Raw genomic sequence first — 27,790 nt, 5'->3', positions numbered from 1 at the left:
TGGATTAGACATCATTACTGACTGTATGAGTTTGCTAGGGTTGCCATAACAAAATAGCACGGACCGGGTAACTTCAACAACAGAAATTTATGTTTTCCTAATTCTGGAGGCTAGAAGTCCAAGATCAAGGTGTTGGGAAGTTTGGTTTTATACGAGGCCTCTCGTGTCCTCACATGGTCTTCCCTCTGTGTTGTCTGTGCCTTAGTCTCTTCTTCATTTAACTACACAAAATAGTCACATTGGGTTAGGACTAACCCAGCAACCCTGTGTTAACCTAATGACCTCTTTAAAGGCCCTGTCCCCAAATACAGTCACATTCTGAGGTCCTGGGAGTGAGGTTTCAACATATGAATTTAAGGGGACACAATTCAGCCCACAGTACTGACCTACAGTAATAGTGGTCTCTGAAAGCTACCCCTTTTGGAGTTATTTTCTTTGATCATCAAATTTGAGCAACCAAATGATGACTACAAATCTTTGGAGGGTCCACTTAGTTCAGGAACTTCTCCTTACCATTACGTGGAGGACAGCTTTATGCTTGTGACTTAAAACATTGAAGTCATTAGCTAAAAACTGAAAAACCTGAAGCAACATTATTAAATGAATTCTATAAAGCTGTTCACCATAAAATGTATATAATCAAGTAGACCTTGCTAGCGGAAATTATAACCATGCAAATATTTGTTATTACAACTCACAAATATTTCTACCCAAAATTTCCTGTCTGAATCAAGAACTTGCTATGACTAGTCCACATACTTGTGCCAACAAAAAGGGCAACAGGGGGCCAGCCCAGTGGCGCAGCGGTTAAGTTCACAGGTTCTGCTTTGGCAGCCTGGGGTTGGCTGGTTCGGATCCCGGGTCTGGACCTACCCTCTGCTTGTCAAGCCATGCTGTGGCAGGCATCCCACATGTAAAACAGAGGAAGATGGGCATGGATACGAGCTCAGGGCCAGTCATCCTCAGCAAAAAGAGGAGGCTTGGTGGCAGATGCTAGCTCTGGGCTAATCTTCCTCAAAAACAAAAAAGGGGGCAACAGGATATAGAGTGTGCTGTGGTCTTATCTCACATCTTCTCCCTAGAGGGTGACATCTTGTCTCACATTGTTTAAATGTGCTCTGCGTTATTGCTTCCAGATTATCAACTGAAAATGTCTAAGAAAGCAGAAGGGTCTCTGAAGAGAGTCAATGAGCCTGAGAAGCTAGAAAAGCTTTCACATTTGAAGAAATATTTGGAATGTGAAAGCATCAAAGACCTCAGTTTGACCATTTCCTGTCCACCTCTACCACACAGCCTATAGTTGATTCTGGAAAGCTCTACAAGGTTCTGGAAAGCTTTACAGTGTTCCTCCAGAATAGAATAATAGTGTTGTTTTTTTTTTAAACATTGGCACCTGAGCTAACAACTGTTGCCAATCTTCTTTTTTTTTTTTTATTCTTCTCCCCAAAGCCCCGCAGTATATAGTTGTAGATTCTAGTTGAAAGTGCCTCTGGTTGTGCCATGTGGGACGCTGCCTCATCATGGTCTGATGAGCAGTACCAAGTCCGTGCCCAGGATTCAAACTGGCGAAACCCTGGGCCGCTGAAGTGGAGCACGAGAACTTAACCACTCGGCCACGGGGCTGGCCCCAGAATAATGGTGTTTTTTTAATTCTAAAAGAAAAATATCTTTTGTAGTTAATGAATAGCCAGAAAATTCTTAGAGGGTTGTTATGTTGAGGATATAAGAGTAAGTAATATTTGGGATAATTGGTTGGCAGTTTTGAATGAACACCAAAACATTATTTTCCCTTTAAGAACTGTTTTTATTGGAATTTATTGTTGAAGCTGTGTAATGGATACACAGGAGTTCATTATAGTGTTCCCTCTACATTTGTAAACTTTTGAAAATGTCCATATTAAAAAGTTTAAATAAAATAAAATAAAATGTCTATATGGAAAAGTTTAAATAAAATTTTTTAAAAAAGAAGAAATGAACGAAATATATAGTTTCCAATAATGCAAAATTTGATACCATCACGTTTTCAGGAACAGATTAAATTTGAATAATGAGATATGCATGCACATGTAAGACGACGCACAGGTAAGCAGAGTGTGGGTTTTACTACCACGCTCCATTGTTAAAAGCCTTACCCAGGAAAGGCTACAAGAGTGCTAGTTTTGACCTAGATTATCTGACACATGGTTTTATTTATCACCCCCTGGTGTAGGGCATGTCTGTCACTTCTGGTGAGTCGGTTTCTACCAGTTCTAGAGCTTCCCGGGCTGCATTTTCTCCAAGTCCAGTCTTTAACTTCAGAGACTTTCCGTTTGCCCCTGTACAAATCCCTTTCACACAAGTCAAGAAGAGGCCACCCACTTCCAACGCACCATGCCGGGCTAATGCCTTCTGCCCAATGCTTTCTATAAAAATGTCCTCCACCATTGCAGGAGAGATCTCTACAGGCCGACACTAGGCAAGAAAAGATCTCAGCTCAGAGTCCTTCAGAGGAACGTTACTTCGAAGCCCTGTCTCCTGCCTGTCACTGCAGGTCCCCATCCAGCTTCTCCCAGCTTCCACATGTAGGATTAGGAATTGTCCTGGGCCTCGCCTTGAGTCTCCCTCACGTCTCTGCAGAATTCTAAGGCCGGATGTAGATTCCCTTTTGCTTCCGTGTTGCTTTGAACTTGCCCCGTTATCATTCGGGAAAGCACATCTTCAAGGTGTTCTTTCTGCTGGGTAACTCAATGTTTTGGAGCAATTCGGTACATAAAAAGTAAAGAATCTGCTCTTTTAAGTACTGACGTTACTGAGACTTTGAGTTTGCAGCCATATTTGATCTGGTGGGTGTACGGGGAGGGTGAAGTTTCCAGCAAATGGAGGGGCAGCGCCCCATTTTGACATTCTTCATTCCTCCCACGGATTGTCTTTTCACTTTTTGTCTATTAGTGTATTTCAGTAGAAAGAGCAAAACATCTCTCAAGCTAAAAGATCCAAGTTTAATATGATCTCATTGAAGATTCTATATAGTTCTATATATTCTTGTTTATGGAATTTCATTTAATTGTTAAATTTAAAATATACAAAAGAACATATACAGTTTCTAGCATTAGGAATACTTCATGGACCTTTACTACTACTAATTTGTGATATGGTGAGGTCAAAACGATTAATTTCTAAATTCCTTTGCTTTTTGATAGCCCAAGTAAGAATTGTAAAAGATTTTTTATGTGGATTTTTCATAATACATTATTTAGGGATACTATAGATTTTTGTGAACCTGTTTCCACTTCTTTATTTCTATTTTTGTGTTAGTAATACCTTGGCTAAAATATGTTTTCAGTAATTATTTCTATATAATTTAATGGTTTTTCAACATTAGCATTAAAGGAGAATTTCTTTCTTTGTTAGTTCTATACAAAGAATGATGTATTAAACTTTAGAGTTTATTCTATAAAAATTAGAAAGCTTACCAAATGGCCGTACTATGTCTGACCATAATGTCTTGATCCATATTCTTTATGTGACACATATTATCATATTTCTATTTTTAAATCAACATCATTTAAAATGTCAACAATTATAGGATCAATAAAAAGGTCTGAAAGTTAAAAATGGAGAACAGGTTTCTCTGCCTAATTAGAAGTCAAGATTATATTTCTGATGAGTTGGGGGGAATCTTACCCCCGGAACAGGAATTAGTTCTTTAATAGGCCAGAGAAATTAAATGTGTTACAAGACATTGTAGGGATGTTAAATGTCCTTTAATTTTCATACACTCAGTATAATATTCATCAGAATGAAGGAATAAATTCATCATTCATTAATATTCATCACATTTGTCAAATTTGATTGATTCTTATGTCATCCTTAAGAGTGTTTGCTATGCCTTTGCTCTAATTATTTAATATTTTTCTTTAAACCAACACAGTGTTTTACTTCAGCCTCATCCCTTCAATAATGTCCATGAAATCACTGGCTTGCAACGTCTATTACTTTTTTCTAAAACACATTAAAAATAAATAAGTATGTGTTTAAAACATTTTTAAATGCCCATGTATCACCTAAAATCAGTTGGAACCACTAGTGGGAAATATATCACACCTTCTGAAGACACCGACAAAAACCAAGCAGATTATTGTTGATTATTTTTCACTTATCTCGCCATCCACTAAAGAATATAATAATTCTTGGTTGTAAGGTTGGCACAAAACGGTTTTCAGAATAGTTTCTGTACTTGTACCATGATGATTAGAAAATGTTGAAACTATATGTATGTGTGTGTGTATGTATATGTGTGTGTATATATATGCACACACATACACATATGTATACACACACACACATATACACATGTACATAGATAGATAATGGATTGTTTTAGCTGTTATTTGAGAAATAGCCAAGAGTTTTCCATTGCTGAGACAGTACCATTTATTTGAAGGCTAGTTGAAGCCACCATTATTTTATACTAGTGCCTCTATCTTACTCTTATTCATAAGCAGTTTAAAGAGTGATAATTAAAAAGTAACAATCTGGGTTGTGAGGTATTTTTATTTCATTCTTCCCTTAGTAATACTCTGTAGTTTATAGTAAAGTAAATACTGTAATATGGTTTCTTAGAGTATAGTTTGCCCGGATGGGAGATCAGAAATGGAATTAACATAGAGAAAGATATGAGTAGGTTTCACATTCCTAGTATAGAAATGTTCTGCCTCATTTTCCACTACACGTCTCCCCGTTCATTTAACGTCTAAACATGGCAAACTAATGGGGAGCTGGGGCCAAGGTTGTGTAGGGGTCATTTAACAGCTCTTCACTTAGAATCATAGAGCTTGTATCTGGAAGCAACTTTGGAGATCAACTCATTCAACTCTTTCGTTTAAGAAAACTGAGGTCCACAGACTAAGTGATTTGCCCAAAGATGGACTTTTAGCATATCAACTTTTTAGTAACATTTATGCAGTTGGCAAAGTTCTAGCTTTTCTTCCTAATTGGGGAAATAGTGATGTGTTCTTAAGAGCAGTATGTTGTCCCAGCTGGGTGCATTCGTCCATTTTTTTTTTTTTTTTTTTTAAAGGTGCAGACCACTGTAGAACCAGATAACATGGAGGAGTGCACTAGATGATGCCCAGCATGCTTTTTTTTTTTCTTTAAAGATTTTATTTTTTCCTTTTTCTCCCCAAAGCCCCCCGGTACATAGTTGTATATTCTTCATTGTGGGTCCTGCTAGTTGTGGCATGTGGGACGCTGCCTCAGCGTGGTTTGATGAGCAGTGCCATGTCCGCGCCCAGGATTCGAACTAACGAAACACTGGGCTGCCTGCAATGGAGCGCGCGAACTTAACCACTCGGCCACGGGGCCAGCCCCATTTTTTAAATACAGTAAGTTAACATTAATCTTTAGGGACACTCAACATATTTTATAGCCACTATTGTTTGTATCAAATAAAAGGGTAACCTCTTGAATATTATCAGGAATCACTTCTGTTGCCTTTAATACGTTTGAACGAGAGTAGTGTCAAGATATATTTTACATAATAAATAAAATTTCTGTTCTTAGTGCACTTAGATTCAAACATCCTGAGTTCTTGATTTTCTGGGGGTTTTTTTGTGAGGAAGGTTGTCCCTGAGTTAACATCTGTGCCAATCTTCCTCTATTTTGCGTGTGGGACGCTGCCACAGCATGACTTGATGAATGGCGTATAGGTCTGTGCCTGGGATCCGAACCTGCAAACCCGGAGATGCTAAAGCAGAGCATACCAACTTAATGACTATGCCACTGGGCTGGCCCCATTGGTTTTTAATCTGTATGTCTAATAACAGAGCAAATAATAAAAACTGATAATCAAATGTGATAAAAGTAAGTTTCCATATGAATTCATAGTGAAAAATGCATGAAATGAGTTAGTATGAAGAATAGGCCAAGAAGTGAGAGTTTGGTTTCACATGGTGCCTAAACAAGAACTCAAGGAAGAACAGGATAACAGGTGCCATCGACTTTACCTATGAAGTTAAAAATAACTCCTAAAGAAAGGATAGCTAATTGTCTTTATGTAATAAGTTTATATTGCTCCACAGCTTGTTGGTGAAAGTAGCCTTGAGCTCTTAGAGAGCAGATCTTTATCCTCATTGTGTTCCAATTTAAAATGTATTATTACTTCTTTTTGAAAACTGAGCCATGGAGTAGTTCTGAGATCTCCCAGGCACACACGAGTCGAGAAAGGGAAAATTAGCAATCGCTACCCCTCGGAATGCTGTGATTTGCCATAACCAAGAAGGCAAGCGAGTCTTTAATAATACAGGACACATTGCCAGTTGTTGATTGCTCTGCTGTTAATGCTACTGGAGAGGACTTATTCCAAATCTGCTCTCTGTGTTTTCAGACCCACAGCAGCTCTGAAACTGGTCCATTTTTTTCCAGTCACGTTAATTTACTCACCCATCCTTAAACATTTATCGAATGCCCGCTATGGGCCAGTCGTGGTGCTGAATGCTGGCTGTGACATTGTTCTCACTTAAACGTTGAGAGGGAGGATTCCTGGAGAGTTATGACAGTCTGTTTGCAGTTCTCCTGGGGTGTCCCCAGAGCGTTCCGGAGGATTAGAGGCCCCTCAAATGAACACATTCCCTGCCAGTCTCTGCAGTGTGTGCCATTTGTCACTGACACAACATAGTCATTCTGCACCGTGGCTTCAAACTAAGGAGAGTATTGGGGGCTAGGCAGTGCTTTTCTGAGCAGGAGTTTCCTTTTTCTGGCCTTTGACCCGATGCTTCAAGAGAACATCTCTGCTAGTCCTTCTCTTAGCAATAACGAACAAGGTTCGGCTTCCACTCTATGCACTGAAACCAGTAGAGATCAGAGGAGCAGTTTCCTGCCTATAACCTGTTCTCGCTTCCTCCTTGGGGTGGCGCTGTGTCTGTGTCCACCACTAGTGTCTTTGGTGGCCTTCCTTCTTCCCTGAGTTAGTGACTACAAAGACGCCAGCTGGACTCTTAGGAACCCTGACAACATGCACCCCCATTTCTGCCACACAGTCTTTATGTTTAATATGTTTAACCCTTTAGTTATTATCAAACATTTTCCCTTCTGAACACTTTATTTATTTGCTCTCTCCCCTATGTAATGCCAGTTACTTCAGAGTACTTTATCATAAGAGTATTAATTGTGTTTACCTATATACTATATATATAATTTGTTGTAAACCTGATTAAATTATAAACTCCCTGAAGACAGGGACCATGTCTGCTTTTTCTTTCTATACCACAGAGAAGGGCTGAGCAAATTTATTACTGTTGCGTGAATCCTAAACAAACAAAAAGGAAAAACAAGCCAAAACAAAAAATTTACATCTTGTGAAAGGACAGCTATTCAATTAAGGGCAGTATGGCAAATCTTACTGCAAGATGCAGTGACATTTTGAGAAGAGAAATGCTTTACTGCTGAGCATCACTTTTTTTTTTAAGCTTTCATATCATAACAACATGGCTCCATCACAATTAATCTTATATGGTAATGCAGTGACAACGAGATGATTTCTCTGGGGAATCTATGCTAATACTATTAAAATGCTCTTACAATGTCAAAATGATTGCAGTGGAAGCATGTGGGGACTGTGCTTATGTGATTATGATATTATAGTGATGGGCGATTACCATAGGAAACTACTAATTCAACTCTGCGGGGACTTGCATTATGAAGCCATTATAACATGAGATTATAATGACACAATAACTGGGATGCACATTCGTGAAGTGAAAACTAAAAGCTAATTTGAATGCAAGTAGTATTTCCATTAAGTTGTAATTAAACACTGAAAGCAAAGCTTGTTTAAATTTGAGACAGAGACATACAATCCAGAAATGAAAACTGGGGGTGAAGAATGCACGCCAAGTATGAGCTTAAGAATGGCTGGAAACCATGTATAGCTCTGCCCTTTAGTACTTACGAGGTGGGAAGCTCACATCCAAGTGGCCTCCCCAGACTTTCTCCCTCTCTGCTGGCCCTCGTAAGTAACCCAAACCAGGATCAGGATACAAGAATCTTGGAGCCAACTCTCATTTCTACCACTCCCACCACTTCACATTGCAAGCCTTCTTGTTTCATTTTGAAGTGGGCGTGATAGTACCTTATCAAGAGACTAAAGCAAATTAAGTAAACTTTTTTATATACAACAAAATTAATCCATGTTCCAAATCAAACTAAACAGATAATGAGCATAAAGGAGAAGATGAGAAAAACTAAAAAACATTCTACTCTCTAGAAATGACCAGTATTAGTATCTCTGGGTATTTTCTTTCACTATTCTGTATGCATACTATACACAGTTTTTCTTCAAAAATAGGTATTATACAATACTTTTAAAATATTATTTATTCATCCTGTCCCTCCCAGTTGCAAGATCTATTCTTATCCAAGAGAATCCAGTTGATAAATTTTTGTTTGTCTGTAAAGGTCAGCTCAAGCTGGACGATTTTACATGCCACCCGGGAAGCTCTATTTTATTATTGGGAGTAGTATTTGGCAGGGTTTATGCTCTGCCTAGATCAGCTACAGGACGGTTCTATAGTAAATTCCCCAGATTCTATTAGCAACACTGTAGGTACTTCATTAGCCCTTCTCTCTGTTAAAGAATCAATAGTGCATTTGAGAAGTCATAAGAGTTCTAGTTTGTTCTCAACTTATAATTATTATAGGGCTTAGGTCAACATAAAGATAGATTATGAAAAACTAGGAAAACTTAGGAGCTACTGAACTTGTTAGATATCCTCCTGCATTTGCTTGTTCAGATGGACACACAATAGCTAATATATACTCCCTCCAAATTATGACTCAAAGTGGTTATTACTCCTTGGTTTAAATATAGTTAAGATGAGCTTTTTGTTATTAAGTATTTAGTTCACATTTAGATATGCTGTATGCTTTAGAGTTATTTTTATTACCCCTTCTTGCAACAACCAATTTAAGTAGGTAAGTTTAAATTACTTGAGTCCTTATTTTTATAATTAGGAAAAGGAAAGCACAGTGCAATTAAGTGGCTTGCTTCCTGTTATCCAGTCAACAGTGGAGTTGCAATTCGATGTCCTGGTCCTGGATAATTGTAGCTTCTTCCGTAGACCAGTGAGTGATGTTACCTCTGCATAGTCCTTCCACATTAATGGACACCAGGATCGCTTAATGTGCTGTTTATGGTAAATATCCACATGGTTAAATATAAGCAACACTAGCCTGACAGGTTGAGAGACTGGGTTCTAGTCCAGGCTATTTGGCCTTCAAAAGATCAAGGATTCAGTTTTTGCATCTAAAAATGAAGTCTTTGAATTAAACAATCTCCATAGTCCCTTCCAGCTCAAAAATTCTGAGATCAAATAGTAATTAACATCTGGGGCCGGCCCTGTGGCCCCGTGCACACTCCGCTTCAGCAGCCCAGGTTCATGGGTTCAGATCCAGGGTACAGACCTACACCACTTGTCAGCCATGCTGTGGCAGTGACCTACATATAAAGAAGAGGAAGACTGGCACAGATGTTAGCTCAGGGCTAATCTTCCTCAACAACAACAACAAAAAGTGATAAAGGGGCCAGCCTCGTGGCCGAGTGGTTAAGTTCGTGGGCTCCACTTTGGCGGCCCAGGGTTTCACCAGTTCAGATCCTGGGGATGGATGTGGCATCACTCATCAAGCCATGCTGAGGCGGCATCCCACATAGCATAACCAGAAGGACCTACAGCTAGAATATACAACTATGTACTGGGGGGCTTTGGGGAGAAGAAGGAAAAAAAAAAGATTGGCAACAGATGTTAGTTCAGGGCCAATAAAAAATAATTAACATTAATTGAAACACATATTTTAATGGTAAGTATTATGCATTTTAATATTTACTATTAACAAAAATACTTATTTTTACCTACTTAAAAACCATTCATCCAAATTCAAAACCGTACCTTACTTAGATGCATTTAATAATTTGCTGTGTTTCAGCAGATTTTTAGTTTGACTTACAATTGTCTTTTTTATTTAGGAAACTAATTAAAATTATTAAAGTGGCAGATATAAATCTAATCCAAAGAAGAGATTAAAATTATAGCCCTTTGGTATACCTGCAGTATTGTTAAAGTACGGTTAGAACTACAATGAAGGTGACCTCTGCTTACATAATTGTACAGATAATTGTATTGAATAAAATTTAAAATATATGACATTCTGTGAATTCTTAGGAAGCAGGTGATAGCAACGATTGAGGTATCAAGTTAAAATATAGTGCTAGAAACCTTTCTAAATCTTTTAGGGCACCTTATTTTTATGAGGAAAATAAACAATTACATTCCCTTTACATTCAAATGGCAAACGTGTGCGTAGGGATTAGTTAATGAAAAATTTGTTATTTGGCTTTTGGAAATTTTCCTGATTTTGTGAGGCTTTTTATCCTGAGAATTGAGAATTCCATCCAAACAGTTTTTCTGGCATTTCAAAGATTGGGAAAGAGTGATTATTGCTCTATGACACATGTAGTTATTACAGATTTGCCCTTGATCCTATTGTAGTAAATCAGTTTTCAGGAGTAGAAATAAGCTGTTTTTTACTTTATTTTTAGTGCATCCCATACTAGTCTTCCCCCCCTCCCCAAAAGCTTTCTGTGTCTGGTGCCACACTCTCTTAGGACCAGGCAAAATTTGTTACCTTGCCTTCTTTTCCAGACGCATTTGTAAAGCCTATCTCTAAAGCAATTTTTCTCAAACTTAAGGGCGCACAAATTCTCAACAAATTTTTTTTTTTTTTGAGGAAGATTAGCCCTGAGCTAACATCTACCGCCAATCCTCCTGCTTTTTGCTGAGGAAGATTGGCCCTGAGCTAACATCCGTGCCCATCCTCTTCCACTTTATATGTGGGACGCCTACCACAGCATGGCTTGTCAAGCGGTGCCATGTCCGCACCCGGGATCTGAACTGGCAAACCCTGGGCCACCGAAGCGGAACGTGCGTAGTTAACTGCTGCGCCACTGGACTGGCCCCTCAACAAAATTTTTGATTCTGTGTTTTCATTTTTATGATAATCTAAACAACTCTGAGCATATTCTGGATCAATATAACCATCTTACAACCAAATATTGCCATGGGATTTCATTATTTGTATCTCCATTTGCTTTTCAGACTTCAATGATACAAAACTATTACCTAAAACCACAGCATCTATCTTTTTTTATGATTTTTTTTTTTCCAAACTGCAATCTCTGTTTCCCTGGGAGCCATGACTGTATTTTCTGGGACATCAGGAGGTAGTTGATGGAGAGAGCGGTGCATAGCCTGGAAAAGTGGTTTGAGCTCCTTAATTTCCTTTATTAGAAGGAGAGTTGGTTTATAAACTAGATCATATATGATAACTGCATGTAGGTTTATTTTTCAGAGTCTGATTTTAGAATCTCTCCCACTATCCTAAGGGTAGAACCAAGAGTCAAGACTTGATCAGTTTTCTGGTCTTTTCCATTTTTTCTAGCCCTACGATTTGTACTGTCTTTACCATAACTAACTCTCCTCCCAGCATGACCTCCTTAGGACCAGGGCCCACTCATCTCTCTGTTGCTGAGAGAAGTATGTGGATACAGGAAAGGAGGCTGAGACAACTCAGCCAAGCTTCTGATAAACCAGCCAATCAAAGCCAAGAGATTATACATCATGATAAATTGGGATTCTTGTCCTGTGTTCTTTTGCAGGAAAAGGGCAATGCATATTTTCTTTGGTGCACGTTTTAGGTGTTCATTAGTAAATGTTGGTTGAATCTCAAAGGCAAAACCTCAGAGGTCATGGTTTTTATATGCTATTTTTAAAGGCCTCCCAGGGGATGTTTACAGATCCAACAGCAGCAGACTGCCTTCAGTGAAAATGGAAGCTAGCTCATCATCCTTGCCTGAATAACAGCCCCATTTCCTCATTGGTGAAATGGGTACAATAATAATAAAAGTGGATTTCATTTCAAAGTGTGTCCTATACTTTGTGACTCACCTTCTGGTGGTCCCTTGCCTATTTCACAAGGACATTAGGAGATTTAATTAACGTGCAGTGTGCCTTAAGCTCTTCAGAGAAACACACAGCATTATCACTGTAGATCATACTTTCCATATTCTATAATCTGTTGAAGGTAATGAAACCAGCAATATAGAAAGCCAGGGCTTCAGTGCAGAGTTCATGAAGACATACTCATACAAGGTTATATGAATAGTGGTCGTCATTGTTTAGAGAGTTGAGTTCAATTGCTGAACTTTCTAATTGTTCTAAGTATTTTGATTTAATTTTTTCCCAGCAGTATTCAAGTCGTGCTGGTTTTAGTCAACTTTTACAACTTTCTAATTTTGTTTTCAAACTATGATTGAGAAAAGTACCTTATACAGCTATCATTCTAACACTTTTGTAAGTTAGAGGTGGAGGGGGAAAGAGTGCTCATCCAGGCTTCCTCTCCCCTGAAATGTATTCCTGCTCTTAGAACCAGTAACGAACAATGAAAATTGTTTTAGTTTCCTAACTCATCTCCTGGCCTCCTGTCTCCAGCCTTCAGCCTGTGCTCAGGCCGCCCATTCAATTACCATCCCAACAGGTCTCATCCTCTGGGGCTGGCCCATCATCACTGTTTTCTGCTATGGACCTGACGTGCAACCTGTGTATGAGCCTCTACAGATTGCTTACCAATGCTGAAACATGCCCTTCATTGCTCATGCCACCAGAATGCCGCCTTGTAAAAATCCTCTTACTGTTTCAGTTTCGCCTAAATGCCACCTCCTCCAGGAATCCTTCCCGATGTCTCCAGTACTGGTGAATGTTGTCCAGACAATACTCCCCAGAGTGCTTGCTTTGTACCTCTTTTCTAACATTTTCTGCACTCTGCTTTATATCATAGGTGTCCCACTAATATAAAGAAAATATCAATCTTGCATTGAATGTTCACCACATGCTGGGCACTGGGTTGGGGCCCTTCAGCCTCCTGCAGCAAGATTTTTCCTTTTTAATCTTTGTTTCATCCTCCTTGGGACATAGTAGGTCCTCAGCAAACATTTGCTACATTGAATTGAGATGAACTCAGGCGAAATTTGTGGGTGCCTGGGAAGCAGGCTCCGTGATGTTGCCTTCCTGTGCTCTGAGAATTTAAGGCCCAAGCTATCCCCTCAAACCTAGGAATCAAAGCTGCTTTTCTTAATATTTCGAGAAGAATGACAAGAGCTGATCACATGGCTATAAAGAGAGGCCACAATGCTAATGAAACATGAGATTGCTTTTGACTGAAATTATGTCCCATCGGTGTGGAATTGAAGGGTGGATAGAACTCAAACTGCTCATTGGTTGAACAGATATTTATTGAGCATCTGTTCTTGCCAACACCTAATACAGCTCAGAGTTGGTAACTACTTTTCTGTGTGTGGGAATGGAATCAAAGTGGAATGGAATCAAAACAACAGATAGTTATACATATGACTCCTTTTCATTAAATATGGCTTAGCATTTCTATCAAATATGGCATGGACACATGGGGTCCGAGTAGGCAGCAGGTCATGTTTTGGAAGTCACTAGAACAGGGCAAGGGGGGCTAGGATGAGGCCAGAAGAGCCTCAAACTCTCCTTGCAGTGGCTCTCAGACCTTTTTTGCACGACTACCATTTTTTACACCAAACAGGCTAGGTCTGACAGTCTAAAAGCACATACATGGCACTGATTCTTTTTAACTCTGAATTAGCTAAGTAGGGTAACGAAAATCAAGACTTTTGCTAAGAGTCTACTATGTGGTCTTCAAAATAAAGGATTTGAGATGATTTTATGGGAAATATCTTTTAGACAGATAGTTTCTCATGAAACTAGAAGGCTTCCTGTTGTTCGAGGAAGATTATTTTAAAATTAAACTGCCTTAAAAAGAAATTAGTGCAGATGGTCCATACTTTTAAAAAAATTAGCCTAAGAGCCATTATCCAGCTTTACTCCTTGTAAAGGAGTAGCTGCAGCTGAGAATCACTGCACTAATTTTTCTAAGTATTTTTAGTTTTCTAATTTATAATTGGCTTCTACCAATTCTGATAAGAAATCTCCTTGAAGATAAAGTCACCTGCTGTTGTTTATACATGCTCGAGTCTCCCTCTTATTAAATAAAGGAAAGTTAAAAAAAAAAAAAAAAAAGCGTATGTATTCCTATGCACTATTGTCTTGGGTGCAGAAGAATAAGCTAAAATGGCGTGTTTACTACATTCTGAGAGCTTGGAGTGTGAAGATATAGGAAAGTTGAAAAAACAAACATGGCATCAAAATCTATGGATTTGGGGGAAATACTTTCCATGCTTTTTAATAATTTTTAGCTGTTTTGACTCAGAGAAATATTGTGATATGTCATAAAAGGGTTGTGCTATGATCTCAGAATTATCTATTGTCAGAAATATATTAAAGAAATATTCCAGGAAAAAATTTTTTGGCCCTTTTCTAATAAGCGTTAACCTGTTTTACTTCTCTGGTCCTGATTCTACTTCCCTGTATAATTTCCTTGCTCCTTTCCTTAATATTTGTTTTCTCGACTTTATGTGTCTTTTGTGCAAATTACCTCAAATCCTTTGTGGAATAAGGCTGGATTAAAACAAGCCAGCGTATAAATGTTAATCAAGTACTAACTATGTGCCAGGCACTGCAGGGGCTGCGGGCCGAGAGACAGACATGGACTCAAAGTCTGATGGAGAGTCGTGAACGTAAGGAGTGAGTGTGAAGGTGCGAGGAGAGAACTTAGAATCAGCATCTGACCCAGACTGCTTGAGCAACAAGGAAGGAACATCAGGAAAAGCTTCTAATTAGCAAAGATGCCAAAGCCCCATCCTGAAGGCCTAATAGAAGTTAGCCAGGGTGGGAAATGGGTTGGAGAAGCCAAGGGGGAGTGAGCTGGATCTGTAAACTCAGAAAAAAGAGGCAGAGACGCATTCAAAGACCTTGAGACAGGCGCAGACATGTTGACTATCTCCCATAGGCCCTACCTACCTGGCCCAGGTCTCAAACTTAAGGAATCAGTTCATTAAGGAATGCTCAATAAGTATTTGTCAAATCTATGATAACTATTTTTTTATGGATAGAGAAGCAAGATGCTAAAGGGTTAATCTGTGGGAGGCTTCTGCAGAGAGGTAGATTGGGTTACGGGGAGAAGGTCCCCCAAGGGCCTTGTGACCAGGAGGGGTTGTAGAGAACGTATCTAGGGACCCAAGTCTAAGGTGCCCTCAGGACCAGACAAGCTTGGAAATAGAGAAAGCTTCTGAGGAAATGATACTAAGTTGAGAAGTTAGCCAGAAAATCAGTGAGGGAGAAAACACAAACTGAAATTTGTAGGAATACCCTACGGTGAAGTCTGGTTTTGTGTGTGTGTGTGTGTGTGATGAGGAAGACTGGCCCTGAGCTAACATCTGTTGCCAATCTTCCTCTTTTTGCTTGAGGAAGATTGTCCCTGAGCTAAGATCTGTGCCCGTCTTCCTCTATTTTGTGTGTGGATTGCCACCACAGCATGCCTTGATGAACAACATATAGGTCTGCATCCAGGATCCAAACCCACAAACCCCGGGCAGCTGAAGTGCAGAGCAAGAACTTAACGACTACGCCACCAGGCCAGCCCCAAGAATCTGGCATTTTTAAGTAACTGAAAGGCCAGGGAGCAGAAGGATCAGAGAGAAAGGGTAGAGTGTGGAATGAAATAAGTTTTGGAGAAGCAGGCAGGAACTAGATCATGCAGTGCCTTATAGGTTATGCCAAGTATTTTGGACTGAATCCTAAAGGAAATGGGAAACTTTTAGGGAAAATTTTTAAGCAAGGCAGAGACGTGATCAAATCTGTTTTATCAGGATCTCTAGTCTATGGAGAACAAATAGGAGGGGGACCCAGCGGATAGAAAACTGTTTTTATTTCATCTTTCTTATGTTTTTCTGCTAGCCTACTAAAGGCTGTTAACTCTCCTTAAAAAAACAGATTCTTTTTATAGTTTTATCCTTATGTGGTTTATCTTTACTTAAAATTTATTTTGTTTTATCCCTCTTTTTCACTTGTAAATAAATGATGACCCACGCTTCATAATTTCTGACATTTTCTCATGAAGTGTCTCCTTGACAACCCCTTATCTGCACTCCTAACCCCACACAGGGTGTACTCAATAGTGGGACCTTGGTCCTTGTGTGACTTGATTGTCATAAGAATTCCTCAGGCTGCTGAACCTTTTCCAAAATTCTCACTGGGCTCGAGGACTGCTGTGAGAGTCAAGATCAGCCCATGAAGGACTCGGTCAAACAGCTCGAATTAAATCAGAGTGGACCATAGCCACTGCAAAGGGATGGAATTTGATCAGAAATATTTGCACATGAACAATATCAGATTTCAGGCATGACCAGCAATTAGCAATTCTGTGATAACAAAGAAGAATCTAAAATAGCTCTTGAGTTCATAAATCTTTGTGTGTTTCAGTTGGAGGATTCAAAATCTATATTCTATTGTTTTACATGTGACATTAGCATAGGCATCAGATAGTTTACACTGGTAAGATTGATCTTTTCCCATTTTACCCTCTGTTACTGATTATAAAGGAAAAAGATAAACGTAAAAAACTGAAAAGTACATTAAATCGTAATGAAGAAAAAAATGGTCTGTCTTTACTTCTTCTTCCCCCCAAAGATACATATAACATTTTAGTATTTCTAGTTAAGCTCTATGTATCTGTAGATATATACACTCTCCATACATTTATAATACTTCCAATACAGTTTTGTATTTTGTTTTTTCACACATTATAAGAGTATTTTCCTAGGTCATTAAATATTCTTTGAAAATACAACTTGAATGTTTGCATAATGTCCCATCATATGTGTAAACATTCCCATATTATGAGATCTCTTGGTCATTATCCTAATAATGCGACAATGAAATCTTTTTTTTTTTGAGGAAGATTAGCCCTGAGCTAACATTTGCTGCCAATCCTCCTCTTCTTTTGCTGAAGAAGACTGGCCCTGAGCTAACATCTGTGCCCACCTTCCTCTACTTTATATGTGGGATGCCTACCACAGCATGGCTTGTCAAGCGGTGCCATGTCCGCACCCAGGATCCGAACCAGCGAACCCCGGGCCACCGAAGTGGAACATGCAAACTTAACCGCTGTGCCACCGGGCCAGCCCCACCACAATGAAATCTTTGTGTATAAATATTTTTTACATGTATCTAAATACTTTCTTAAGACAGATCCCCAGCAGCAAAGTGAAATTTTAAGACTCCAGATACATATTGCTAACCTGCTTTTCAGAAAAGATGAGCATGTTGGCATCTTTGCCAGTGTCACTATGGCAGGGCTGTCGTGTTGTCACACTATGATCTTGCTTATGTTTCACAAACCAGTCAGTGATCCATCGGTCAGATTTGTTCTAACTGCCTCCCAAGTGATGCTATTGCACCCCCACAACATGACCACTTCTGCCACCTTTTAGGACCACATTGCCATTAAAGTGGAAAGCTTTACTCCTGAAGTATGAAGCTAGATTTCTACTCATGAAAAATTCTAAGTGATTATTTGATGTTTCCTGTGTTGCAAGTGTAAGTTAATTTCCTTACAAGTGTTATGCCTTTTAAATGTTTTTATTATTTAGCACTGTCGACACAAAGCTGAAATCAAGCATCTCTCTCCCCCCACCATGTCTTGAGGCTTATCTGGCCACAGTAATTCCTCCAAAAAATCCCAGTTATTTGATATTTGGACATTTGAAGAGCTATTTGAAATTTGGACAGTTTCCCATTATGTTGTATCCTCTGGAAATTATTTTCAAGAAATACATCATGCTTTAGGGTTTAGTTTGTAGGCATGAGGATTTTGTGTATGTAGCCACTGCCCTCTTCATTTATCACTCAGAAGGAATAATTTAAACTAGACTGTCACATTTGTTTGTGTATAAAAGAAAAAGTAATTATTTGTGGGATATTTTAGTCCAATGGGATTTGAAGTCTGGTTCTATATATTTTTGTTCCAGTTCCACTTTCAGACTTCAACCAAAAAAAAAAGAAAGGGAAACCTTTAATTATATTGGCATTTCAGAGTCATGGTAAATTTCATTTTATTCACTTTAGAACGAAACTTTTTCACTCTTTCATTCTTTAATTAAGGCATAAACTAATTCCTTTCTTTTTCTATACTCAGTTCAGTTCCGTTTCACAAATGCAAACCAAATGGTAGATTCTATATAAGTTTAGGGGACAAAAGAGGGAGCCCCAATTCCCCTCCTACACACATACACACACACACACACACACACACACACACACAGAGCACATAGTCAAATGGAGACAAATCTCTGAATAGACCAATTCAGTACGTGACGTGCTGAGATAAGCTGTTGAATCTCGTTATATGATATATTCATTATAAATGCCCCTCCCCCAGTTAACAGGTTACTTAGATTAACCAAATCCATAGTTTGACCATTGAAAAGTTAATTCTTGGGGCTGGCCCAGTGGCACAGTGGTTAAGTTCACACATTCTGTTTCGGCAGCCCGGGGTTCGCTGGTTCAGACCTACACACTGTTTGTCAAGCCATGCTGTGGTAGGCATCCCACATAAAATAGAGGAAGATGGGCACAGATATTAGCTCAGGGCCAGTCTTCCTCAGCAAAAAGAGGAGGATTGGCGGCAGATGTTGGCTCAGGGCTAATCTTCCTTGAAAAAAACAAATTAATTCTCATTCAAGCATTCCTATTTCCTTCATACTAATTTCTGTTCCTACCTAGCATCTTAGCATGTTTTGCTCCATCTCTGGCTGATTGCTGTAAATATTTATAAATATCAAGTAATGTGATACAAATAGATTGCAAAGTAAAATTGAAACCTTTAATAAAAGGGAGCAGTTTGTCATGAAGTGGATGAAAGTGATATTGGAGAAATGCTAAATGCCGAATGAGGATGTGACAAAGTTAGACCCATAACAACCCAAGAAAAGAAATTGGCATGGATTAGGTCAGAACAAGTGTTTCAAAAGAGAATAAGTTGTGGGGCCGGCCCTGTGGCCTAGTGGTTAAGTTTGGCATGCTCTGCTTCGGCAGCCCAGGTTCAGTTCCCAGGCGTGGACATACACCACTTGTCAGCAGCCATGCTGAGGTGGTAACCCACATACAAAGTGGTGAAAGATTGACACAGATGTTAACTCAGTGACAATCTTCCTCAGCAAGAAAGAAAGAAAAGTTGCAATAACAATTGGTTAATAAAGGACCTCGGTAAAACATGGTAAAGTCTTCAGAAATACTTTTGCAAAAATAATCTTTTTCATCATTGGGGCGCAAAAGTCAAGTAAAGGATGTCATTTCACATAATTTTGTCCAAAAAATTATACCCCCTGCCCCCAAAATCCAACATTCAATTAATTCTTTGTTCTAAGAATTAGGATATTTACAATTATGACTTATTCATATAATATTTATTTTATTTTTCTAATTTGCAATCTTAATCAATTCCTTTCAATATGACTTCTTATTCAATGTTGGTCTCTGTATATTTTGGTTATCTATTGCTGTGTAACAAACCATCCCCAAAACACAGGTTTCAAACTATTGTTTGACTATCTCCCATAATTCTGTGGGTTGGCCAGACTCTGCTGGGTTGGCTGCAGCCGGGCCTGTAGTCATCTGGGATCTTGGCTGGGTTGGAGTCTTCAAGATGACTCACCGACTTATCTGGTGGCTTCATAGGGACAGCCACAAGGCTGAGCTCAGTGGGGACCCTGGTGTGACTGGGGGGGTTCTCTCTCTCCACATAGTCTTAGGGCCTCTCCTCCTCCACAGGGGAAGAAGGCAGACTTCTTACATTACAGGTCAAGGTTCCGCAAAGCACAAGAGCGGAAGATCCTTCCTTCCAAAGATTCAGGTTCCAAACTGGTGTAGCGTCACATCCACCACATTCTGTCGGTTAAAGCGAGTCCCGGGCCAGTTAGCTTCAGCGTGGAAGAGGGCTGCCCAAGGATGCGAACATCGGAAGGCACCGCTCACCCAAAGCCACCCCTGGAGGCCAGCTAACACGCTGTTATTAAGCGAATTCATTTAAAAAGGCATTTCCAGTATCAGTTACTCTTGGATAATGAGGACCTTCTCTAGCTGCAATCGCTTCAGCAGCTCATTTCCAAAAAGCCTAATGAGTTGTGATGTCAATGGCAACAGTCAATCTGCTTCTAACAATCACAGGCCTCCAGGAAGGGAATTTATTTATACGCAAATCAGAGCCTCCGTTTGATTCATAAACTTCCCTGCCGAACCTTGTCATTAGTTTGTTTAAAGAACACGTGTAGGTTCATTTGCCTGAGGATACTCAGCAAATATCTGGAAAATAATTCAAAGTTTGGCATCTGATAATTCCTGAGTGTATACTGTTTTATAATTTAGGTAGTGCTTTGAGGTACCATCTTATTTGCTTTTCATTTCAAATCTTATGCTGTAGGTCAGGCAGATATTATTCCAGTTTTCAAGTGAGAAAACTAAACTCGTTGTCATCTTTTAAATTTTCCACAATCACACAGCTAGGAAACATTGGAGCCAGGACTCAAGTTCAGAGTTCTTTCAAACCAACCAGTCCTCCTAGAGTTCTCTTTTATACTTAGAAGGGTCTGAAACTGAAATTCATTCATTCTCTCTCTCTCTGTGTCCATGTACATGCATGTATGTGTGCACATGTATATAAAATATACATTTTTATATCCATTCTTAAACTATAGCCTTCACTGATAGTTAATGAATGAAATTCATTCATTGTCTCATTATATGTATATATATGTATGTATGCACATTTTAAAAACTGTTCTAAAGTACAGCCTTCTTTGCTAGGTAAGGATCCACAGAAAGTCAGTAATATCCATTTCAAGGTAAAGGGTATCATAGAACCATGGATGTCATCTGGTCCCCTTCATTGCACAGATGAGAAAATAGGCCCAGAGTGGTTAAGTTACTTGCCCAAAGTCACACAGCTATTTAGAGGAAAAGCCACGAGCTCTTGACTCTGAACTTACTGTTCTTCCAAGTAAACCAAGCCACCTCGAGAATAGCCTTCCAAATGAAATTGTGTAAGGAATATAGATATTTTATGTGTTTAAAACATTAATTTGTAATTTGCCAGAAGTTAAAAGTAGCAAAAATTTTAAGTTCTTTAATGACTAAATACAGTTAAGGACCTGCTGGGCAATTTGCTCAAAATGTTGCTTCTGGATGACAACCTATTGCTAGGAATCCACGGAAGAGAAAATTCCCTCTATACAAAGCTGAGAACTAACTCTATACAAAGCTGAGAACTAACTTCAATGCCGAGAGATCTTTACGAAGAAAAAGAAGGTAGAAATGTTGTATCCAGTCACTTGGTATGTTTCACGCCCAAGCCTACATGTCAGGAGCAAAACCAAAACATTTACATCCAACGTTCTCACAGCACTGTGTGTGGAAGCTTCTTCTGAGAACAAGAAGGGCCGGGATGAGCCAGATCTCAGGTTTTTCCAGTGAAGAAAACCATAGAGGTCAGTTCTGCAGGCGGTGTTGTGACAATATTGCATTTGTCCCAACTCTTGGGATGTTACTCTAAGTAGTGAATAATGTTGCACTTTGACCTGAATAGGATAATGGGTTTTCCTGCCCTCCCTCCCCCATCCCTCTCCCCCCTCCCACCCTCCTTTTCCTCCCTTCACTCCCTTCCTCCTTTCTCTCTCCCTTCCTTTTATTAAGGAGAAAATATTTTCATCTGTTGACTAAACAGATAAATTCCAGAAGCCGCTAGTACTATTTACCAAAGTCATAGTGTGTGTGACTTGAAGGATTGACCCATTAGCACATGTTTGACTAAAGAGTCAGTTAAGCCACAAGCCAGATCCCTTCAGCTGATGGGCCCAGTGTGACATCTGACTTGAAGGAGCACTGGACTGAACTGACCTATCACTTTAGATAAACCGCTCATCTCTAGGAGCGCAGGATGGGGAAGGCCTGAGCTGACCAGAGGGTGGGACCTCTCCCAGGCAGACCTGTCCGAATGCCTTTTTCCAGGATTGTCACCTCCTGGGTACATCTCTGCCACCACGTTCATATTTGTTCTTTGGAATTCGGAAATATCCCCAGATTGTCTCTCCTACTTCCTTAGTCAAATAGGAAAAAAAAAAAATCTTGGAAATGAAACTCCCCATTCTCCTCTGAATACAAGATACAAGCTGCTCATGTATATCTTGGAGTGGTTTTGTTTTATTTATGTCACATTTCGAAGAACTTGCTGGGTCCCATTATTGCTCTGTGTACTAAGGCGGTTGGATTTCTTTCTCTTTACTCAGGCATGGTTATTGACTTTGTTGACAACGTTTAATATGAAAAGTTCTAAATCGCTATGCAGCAGAGCCATTTAACCATAAATATCTGGGTGAGTGGACGTGTTGTGATGTGTGCGAGGAGGAAATCCTTGTGTCATTGTTGTTCAGCCACTGAACTGATGCTGTTTAGGAGAAGACGTGTCACAGGTGTGAACTTGCACATGATGGAAATACTCAAACAAGCTTTAAAAATTATTATGTGGTTTTCAAACTATTTTGGTCACAAATCAAATGGCAGCTTTTAAGTGCAGTGTTTATGGAGTACGGCTGCTCTGTGTGATGTAAGCCATAAAAAAAGAGAAGTGCTCACACATTTGCACCAGACACTACTCTTTTCTTAGGAGTCCACTTATTGATACTTTTATAGCACCGGCAAGTCGAGTTGGAAATGTCCATCCGCTGTACCTCTTACTGCTTCTACTTTCTCACTGTCTCCACTGGTGTCATCTCCGACCAGGGCACCACCGATTTTTTCCAGATTCTCTCAACACCGTGCTGGTTTCTTTCCAGGCGCACTGGCCCCTCTTCTGTCCGTTCTCCACATGGCTGCCAGGTTATTCAGTTCGTTTCTTCTCCTGCATAAAACTGTGAAATGCCTTCCCACTTTTGATCAGTTAGGGTTTAATCAGGGAAAGAAAACAGCTATAAGTGAAACAGAACAAGGGATTTATTATAGGGATTAGAACTCACACAGTTGCTGGAGACGTGAACTGAAAATGAACTCACCAAACATCAGCTTGCCGATTTGACCATCGCTTCTAAAATTGTAAATTGAGTACCTTAAACCAGGTCTAGGAGCAGGTGCAGCAGAGGCAGGGCAGGAAAAGGGCATATGTGTATGCAATAGGGAGGACTACATTTAAGAGAAATTCCGCTCATTCATATGTGAAATATTCAGAGTTCCAGAAGTCCTGCCTTCTGAAATGCGAAGTGTAACCGAAATGGATATTCAGCCTAGGTAGATAGAAAAATCTTAAGAATAATGGCCAGGTTGAAAAGCTGCGGCAAAGATCTCAAACTAAACTAGAATTGCCCCCAAACTACCCACTCACCACCAAATCTTTGATAATTCAACCAACTTGCTGTATAGTTGAAAAAAGTTAATTTATGCATATGTTTTTGAAAAAGACAAATCCTACATATTGTGTCTGGTTTGCAGCTCAGTGCTGTAGTACTGTTCTCTGATTCTCTTCTTTCGTTCTTTTTATTTTCCCTAAAGTACGATGTCTTTTTTGATTCCTTACCCATTGAGATGAGAACGGTTGTTTCCTTTGACCAGACTGTCATAGTAACTGCAGATTACCCTCAGTCTCTCTGACTGCTCACATTTCACATCTGAAGTACAACAAAGCTTTTGGCAAATGTGTTTATGGCTCTGGCTGTCCCTTCTTCCGCTACCTTCCGTGCGGGTATGTGCAATGCGGAAGCTTCCCCTGGTTGCTCTGCAGAATGCCTAAAGCCTGCTTTCTGGGTTGGGGGTTACTCCTGTCTGCACAGTTGCGCACTGCAGCTCTCTTTGTCCATGACCTTCCTCCCTGTTCGGTGAACTCTCATCTTGGTGGCAGAAGGCCATTAATAGCCCTTTGCCTGTATATTGAGAAGAGAACAACTTCTAGGCTGAATGTAGACTGAAAAGGGATTCCCACACAGGAACCATGAATTCTACACACATATTTTATCCCGCTAAAAGACATATTCCAGCTTACAGCAGTGTTGGCTACAGTTTGTTCTTTAATCTTTCCTTATCCTTTAAGTATGGGTGACATTGTGTACGATCATAGGAAACACCAACCAGCTCTGCCTGAGAGCGTTAGAGGAATTTCCCAGAAGAGATGACATTTCTTAAATGATTTTTTTCCGCGAAGACTCACAGCTTGTGAGCTTGAAACTTACCAACATTGCTCTTTCAAATCTGTATCAATTAAATATAGTTGGGTACTTTTCTAGTATAAGTGATAGTGTTTTATCAATTTATCCAAGTTTCTGGCCCCCCAGTGACTCTAGAAACACGTCTTTGAGCAGATCAGCCAGAGGAAGGAAAGAGCAAATGAACCCATATGGAAGATTGAATCTATTATCAATAGTACTCTGATTTCATCAACTGAAGGAACTAGCTATATATTCCTGGCTCTCAGTAACAAGGCATAAGGCATGGAACAGTGAGTTCCTCAACATCATCAGTGACAAATAGTGTCCTGGGTCGTGACTGGCAGCTACACAGTGATTCTCTAACCAGATGCCATCTTCTTTCATCATGGCCACCATGTGAATTATTTAGATGTTGGAAGCGTGGCTTGCAGAAGAGCACTGTCAAAAAAAATTAGAGGCCATGCTAGCCATAAGTCCTAAAGTGCTGTGTCAGAAAGTCTAAATCAATCATTTATGCATTGTGGGCCAATACAGTTATCCCCCAATACCCACAGGTGATTGGTTCCAGGACCGCTCCTTGATGCTAAATCTGCAGATTCTCAAGTCCGTTATGTAAAATAGTGTAGTATCTGCATATAACCTATGCACATCCTCTTGTGTACTTTAAATCATCTCTAGATTACTTGTAATACCTAATACAATGTTAATGCTCTAAAAAGTTGTTATACTATACTATTTAGGGAATAATAAAATAAAAACATCTGTACATGTTCAGTACAGATGCAACCACCATGAGCCTTTCCATCGTGGTTGGTTGAATCTGCGGATGCGGAACCCCTAGATATGGAGGGCCGACGGTATATATCAAACACCCGAGTTCCAGATAATTGCAGTCACTTGAGGTAAATTAGCCTATAGCTCATCACTCTCTTTTCTCCAACGCTGATTGGGTTTCACCTTGTTTCATGTATACACTAGACCCATTATGAGTTTGTCGTCTACCCATGGCTCCCTCACAAGATCTCCTCTCTAATCAAGCACTTCCTCTGAAAAGAAATTACTTAGGAAATACATAATAGTTCCCAGAACTAGCTTAACAAAGCTACTATTTTTTGAACATGCACTGTGTGCCAAACACATTTACAAGTCTCTTTTATCTGTGGTCTCTAATTTAATTTAATTCTTATGACAGCCTACGAAACGTGCATTGTTATTCTAATATTACAGACAAGAAAACTGATGCTCAGAAAGTCAGAGAAGGCCTGCAAAGGGATGTGGGGAAAAATGATTTCAGCATGTCTTTTAAAGGGACAATTTGAGAGCTTTGAAAGATACTCTTTTACCTACTTCCCAGTCCACCTTTTTCTCTGTCCTCTGAGTGTGTCTGGCTGGTGCTCTGTGTGGGACACTCTTTCTAGAAAGCTGGTGGTTTTGCTCTTGGCCATGTATGTGTTTGTCTTTGGCAGTTTCAGGAGTGCCCTTTTCTTTCCAAGCGACATCCCTGCATTTAGGAAATGCGCTTTCAAATGGAAACACTGGAATTGGGGTTCTTATCATCACTGACAGAACCTTAGTGAATACTTAATTTGTGTTACAAATGAAAGAAACAGAGGTTAAACAGAGAGATATTTACTCATTTTAGAGAGAGCAGATTTCAGTTTCGATAAATCCTAAGTCACTTTCATTATGACTAAGAATTTTTGCTTTTGCCTATTTTTGAAGTGTATTTCTGACCGTGTGCTGTAGACAAAATAAAACGTCAAGAGTGGAAAGGTTTGTTTCTTTTTGTTTTTCTTCTTTCATTATTAAGCGTAGGTGTGCTCTCCCCAGTTATTTTGAGGGAATAATCTGTAGAAATTCTCAAGTTCAGAGATTTTGTCGTCTGCCTCTTTATAGCTCCCATTTCTGGCACTTGGTGGATCTTCCACAGAAGTTTGTCCACTTGGCTAGTGAATGAGTAATGGAACGGTCCATAGCCTCAGCATATTTAATTTAGCTGAAAAATGACAAGTGAAACAGTTTTTATACATGCCTGGTTCTGATATAAGTTATTGATTATGAAAAGTTTTTTTTCATGGAGATTATTTTTGAATTATCCAAGGAAGCATAGCTATAACTAATGAGATAATATTAAGCAGAAGAAAAATGTGAACTGAATAACAAGAAATATTTCCAGGAGATGAGTCTGGGATTAAATCAGGCAGAGGAGTCCCAGTGGAAGTGGCTGGGGGACATTTAACACCATACACCATGCACGCTGCTTGGAGCTGCAATGAACTTAAGCAATTTACAAGGGACAGACTCTGACTTTGGCAGGATTATAAGAGAGATCGTATCTCAAGTTTCATTGATTCTCTTTCTTACATGGGTATACGTTCGCAGTCTCTCATCCTTAGGGGCAAAATTTATGTGTGTGCTAAATTTCTGATTATAGTTTTCTTTTTTCCAGAAAGCACTCTTTTTAGATCATCTCCTGCTGCCATCAGAAATGTCTTCCTTAAGTGGGAAAGTCCAAACCGTTTTGGGCCTTGTGGAGCCAAACGAACTGGGCTGCACTCTGACCCATGAGCATTTGACAATGACCTTTGACTGCTCTTACTACCCGCCTCCTCCGTCTCATGAAGTTATCTCTAAGGAACCTATTATGATGAAAAATTTATATTGGATTCAGAAAAATCCTTATTCCCATAAAGAGAATCTTCAGTTGAATCAGGAGACGGAAGCTATAAAGGAAGAACTGTTGTGTTTTAAAGCCAAAGGTGGGGGAGCCTTGGTGGAGAACACAACCACCGGGATTAGCCGAGATGTGAAGACTCTGAAGTGGTTTGCAGAAGAGACTGGCGTCCATATCATATCCGGAGCTGGGTTTTATGTGGATGCAACTCACTCTTCAGAGACCAGAGCCATGTCAGTGGAGCAGGTAAAAAGCCCTAAGTTCTTTGACAATATTTGTGTCTAATTTCAGAATAGCCAGAACTTCAGACATGGGATTGTCCCTACGTGTCATCGACATTTGGAAATGTCATTGGCTCAGAGGTAGCTGGGCATGCTACAGAAATTTGCTAGCTAGCGAAGACATCTGCACTTGAGACCCAAATTAGGAACCTTTCATTTCGTAAAGAGAAAGTGTCAAGAAAGGAGATCTTAGTGCCCTAGCCACCAAAAAAAAACAATGTGTTAATACTTAGATTTGTATATATCGTATCTTTGCTCAATAGTGGTGCCCCAGTGTGTTTGTAAACCTCAGTTTCCCATTATAAGCTTCAGTTATGCAACCTCAATTTTCTTTCTGGATTTTATAATAACCAGCAGTAAAAATTCACTGTAGGGTGAATCTCGGCAGGCAGAGACTTGGCACATGGGCGAATATGTTTCTCCTTTTACAAAACAGGAGGGGTGGAAGAAAATCCCTTCCCCATTTTTGTCATAATACGAGCTTAAGCAAGAACGGGCAGGAGGAAGTAAATCTTTCAGGGACAAAAGGAAAGAATAAGCTGTAAAGCTGTTTTGCATGTGTTTGTGCTCTCTTTCTACACATACATATATGTGTTTATACATGTTTATTCACATATGTATATATTTGTATGTATCTTCCAT

General features: G+C 39.6%; 1 protein-coding gene and 1 long non-coding RNA gene across 2 annotated transcripts in view; one reads left to right on the top strand and one right to left on the bottom strand.

The window, feature by feature from the left end:
- PTER (phosphotriesterase related) overlaps positions 1-27,790 on the top strand; it is a 57,095-nt gene that overhangs the window by 3,148 nt on the left and 26,157 nt on the right. Inside the window, exon 2 of the mRNA XM_008511004.2 lies at positions 26,643-27,113. Within this exon, the coding sequence (XP_008509226.2) occupies positions 26,682-27,113 (432 nt within the window). The 5' untranslated portion in view covers positions 26,643-26,681. The remainder of the gene's footprint in view (positions 1-26,642; positions 27,114-27,790) is intronic.
- Positions 1-27,790, bottom strand: part of LOC139080467 (uncharacterized) — a 45,923-nt gene that overhangs the window by 11,168 nt on the left and 6,965 nt on the right. The window lies entirely within an intron of this gene.

Source organism: Equus przewalskii, chromosome 30 (genome assembly GCF_037783145.1).
Source record: "Equus przewalskii isolate Varuska chromosome 30, EquPr2, whole genome shotgun sequence".
Taxonomy (NCBI): domain Eukaryota; kingdom Metazoa; phylum Chordata; class Mammalia; order Perissodactyla; family Equidae; genus Equus; species Equus przewalskii.
This window is presented reverse-complemented; position numbering and strand designations above follow the sequence as displayed.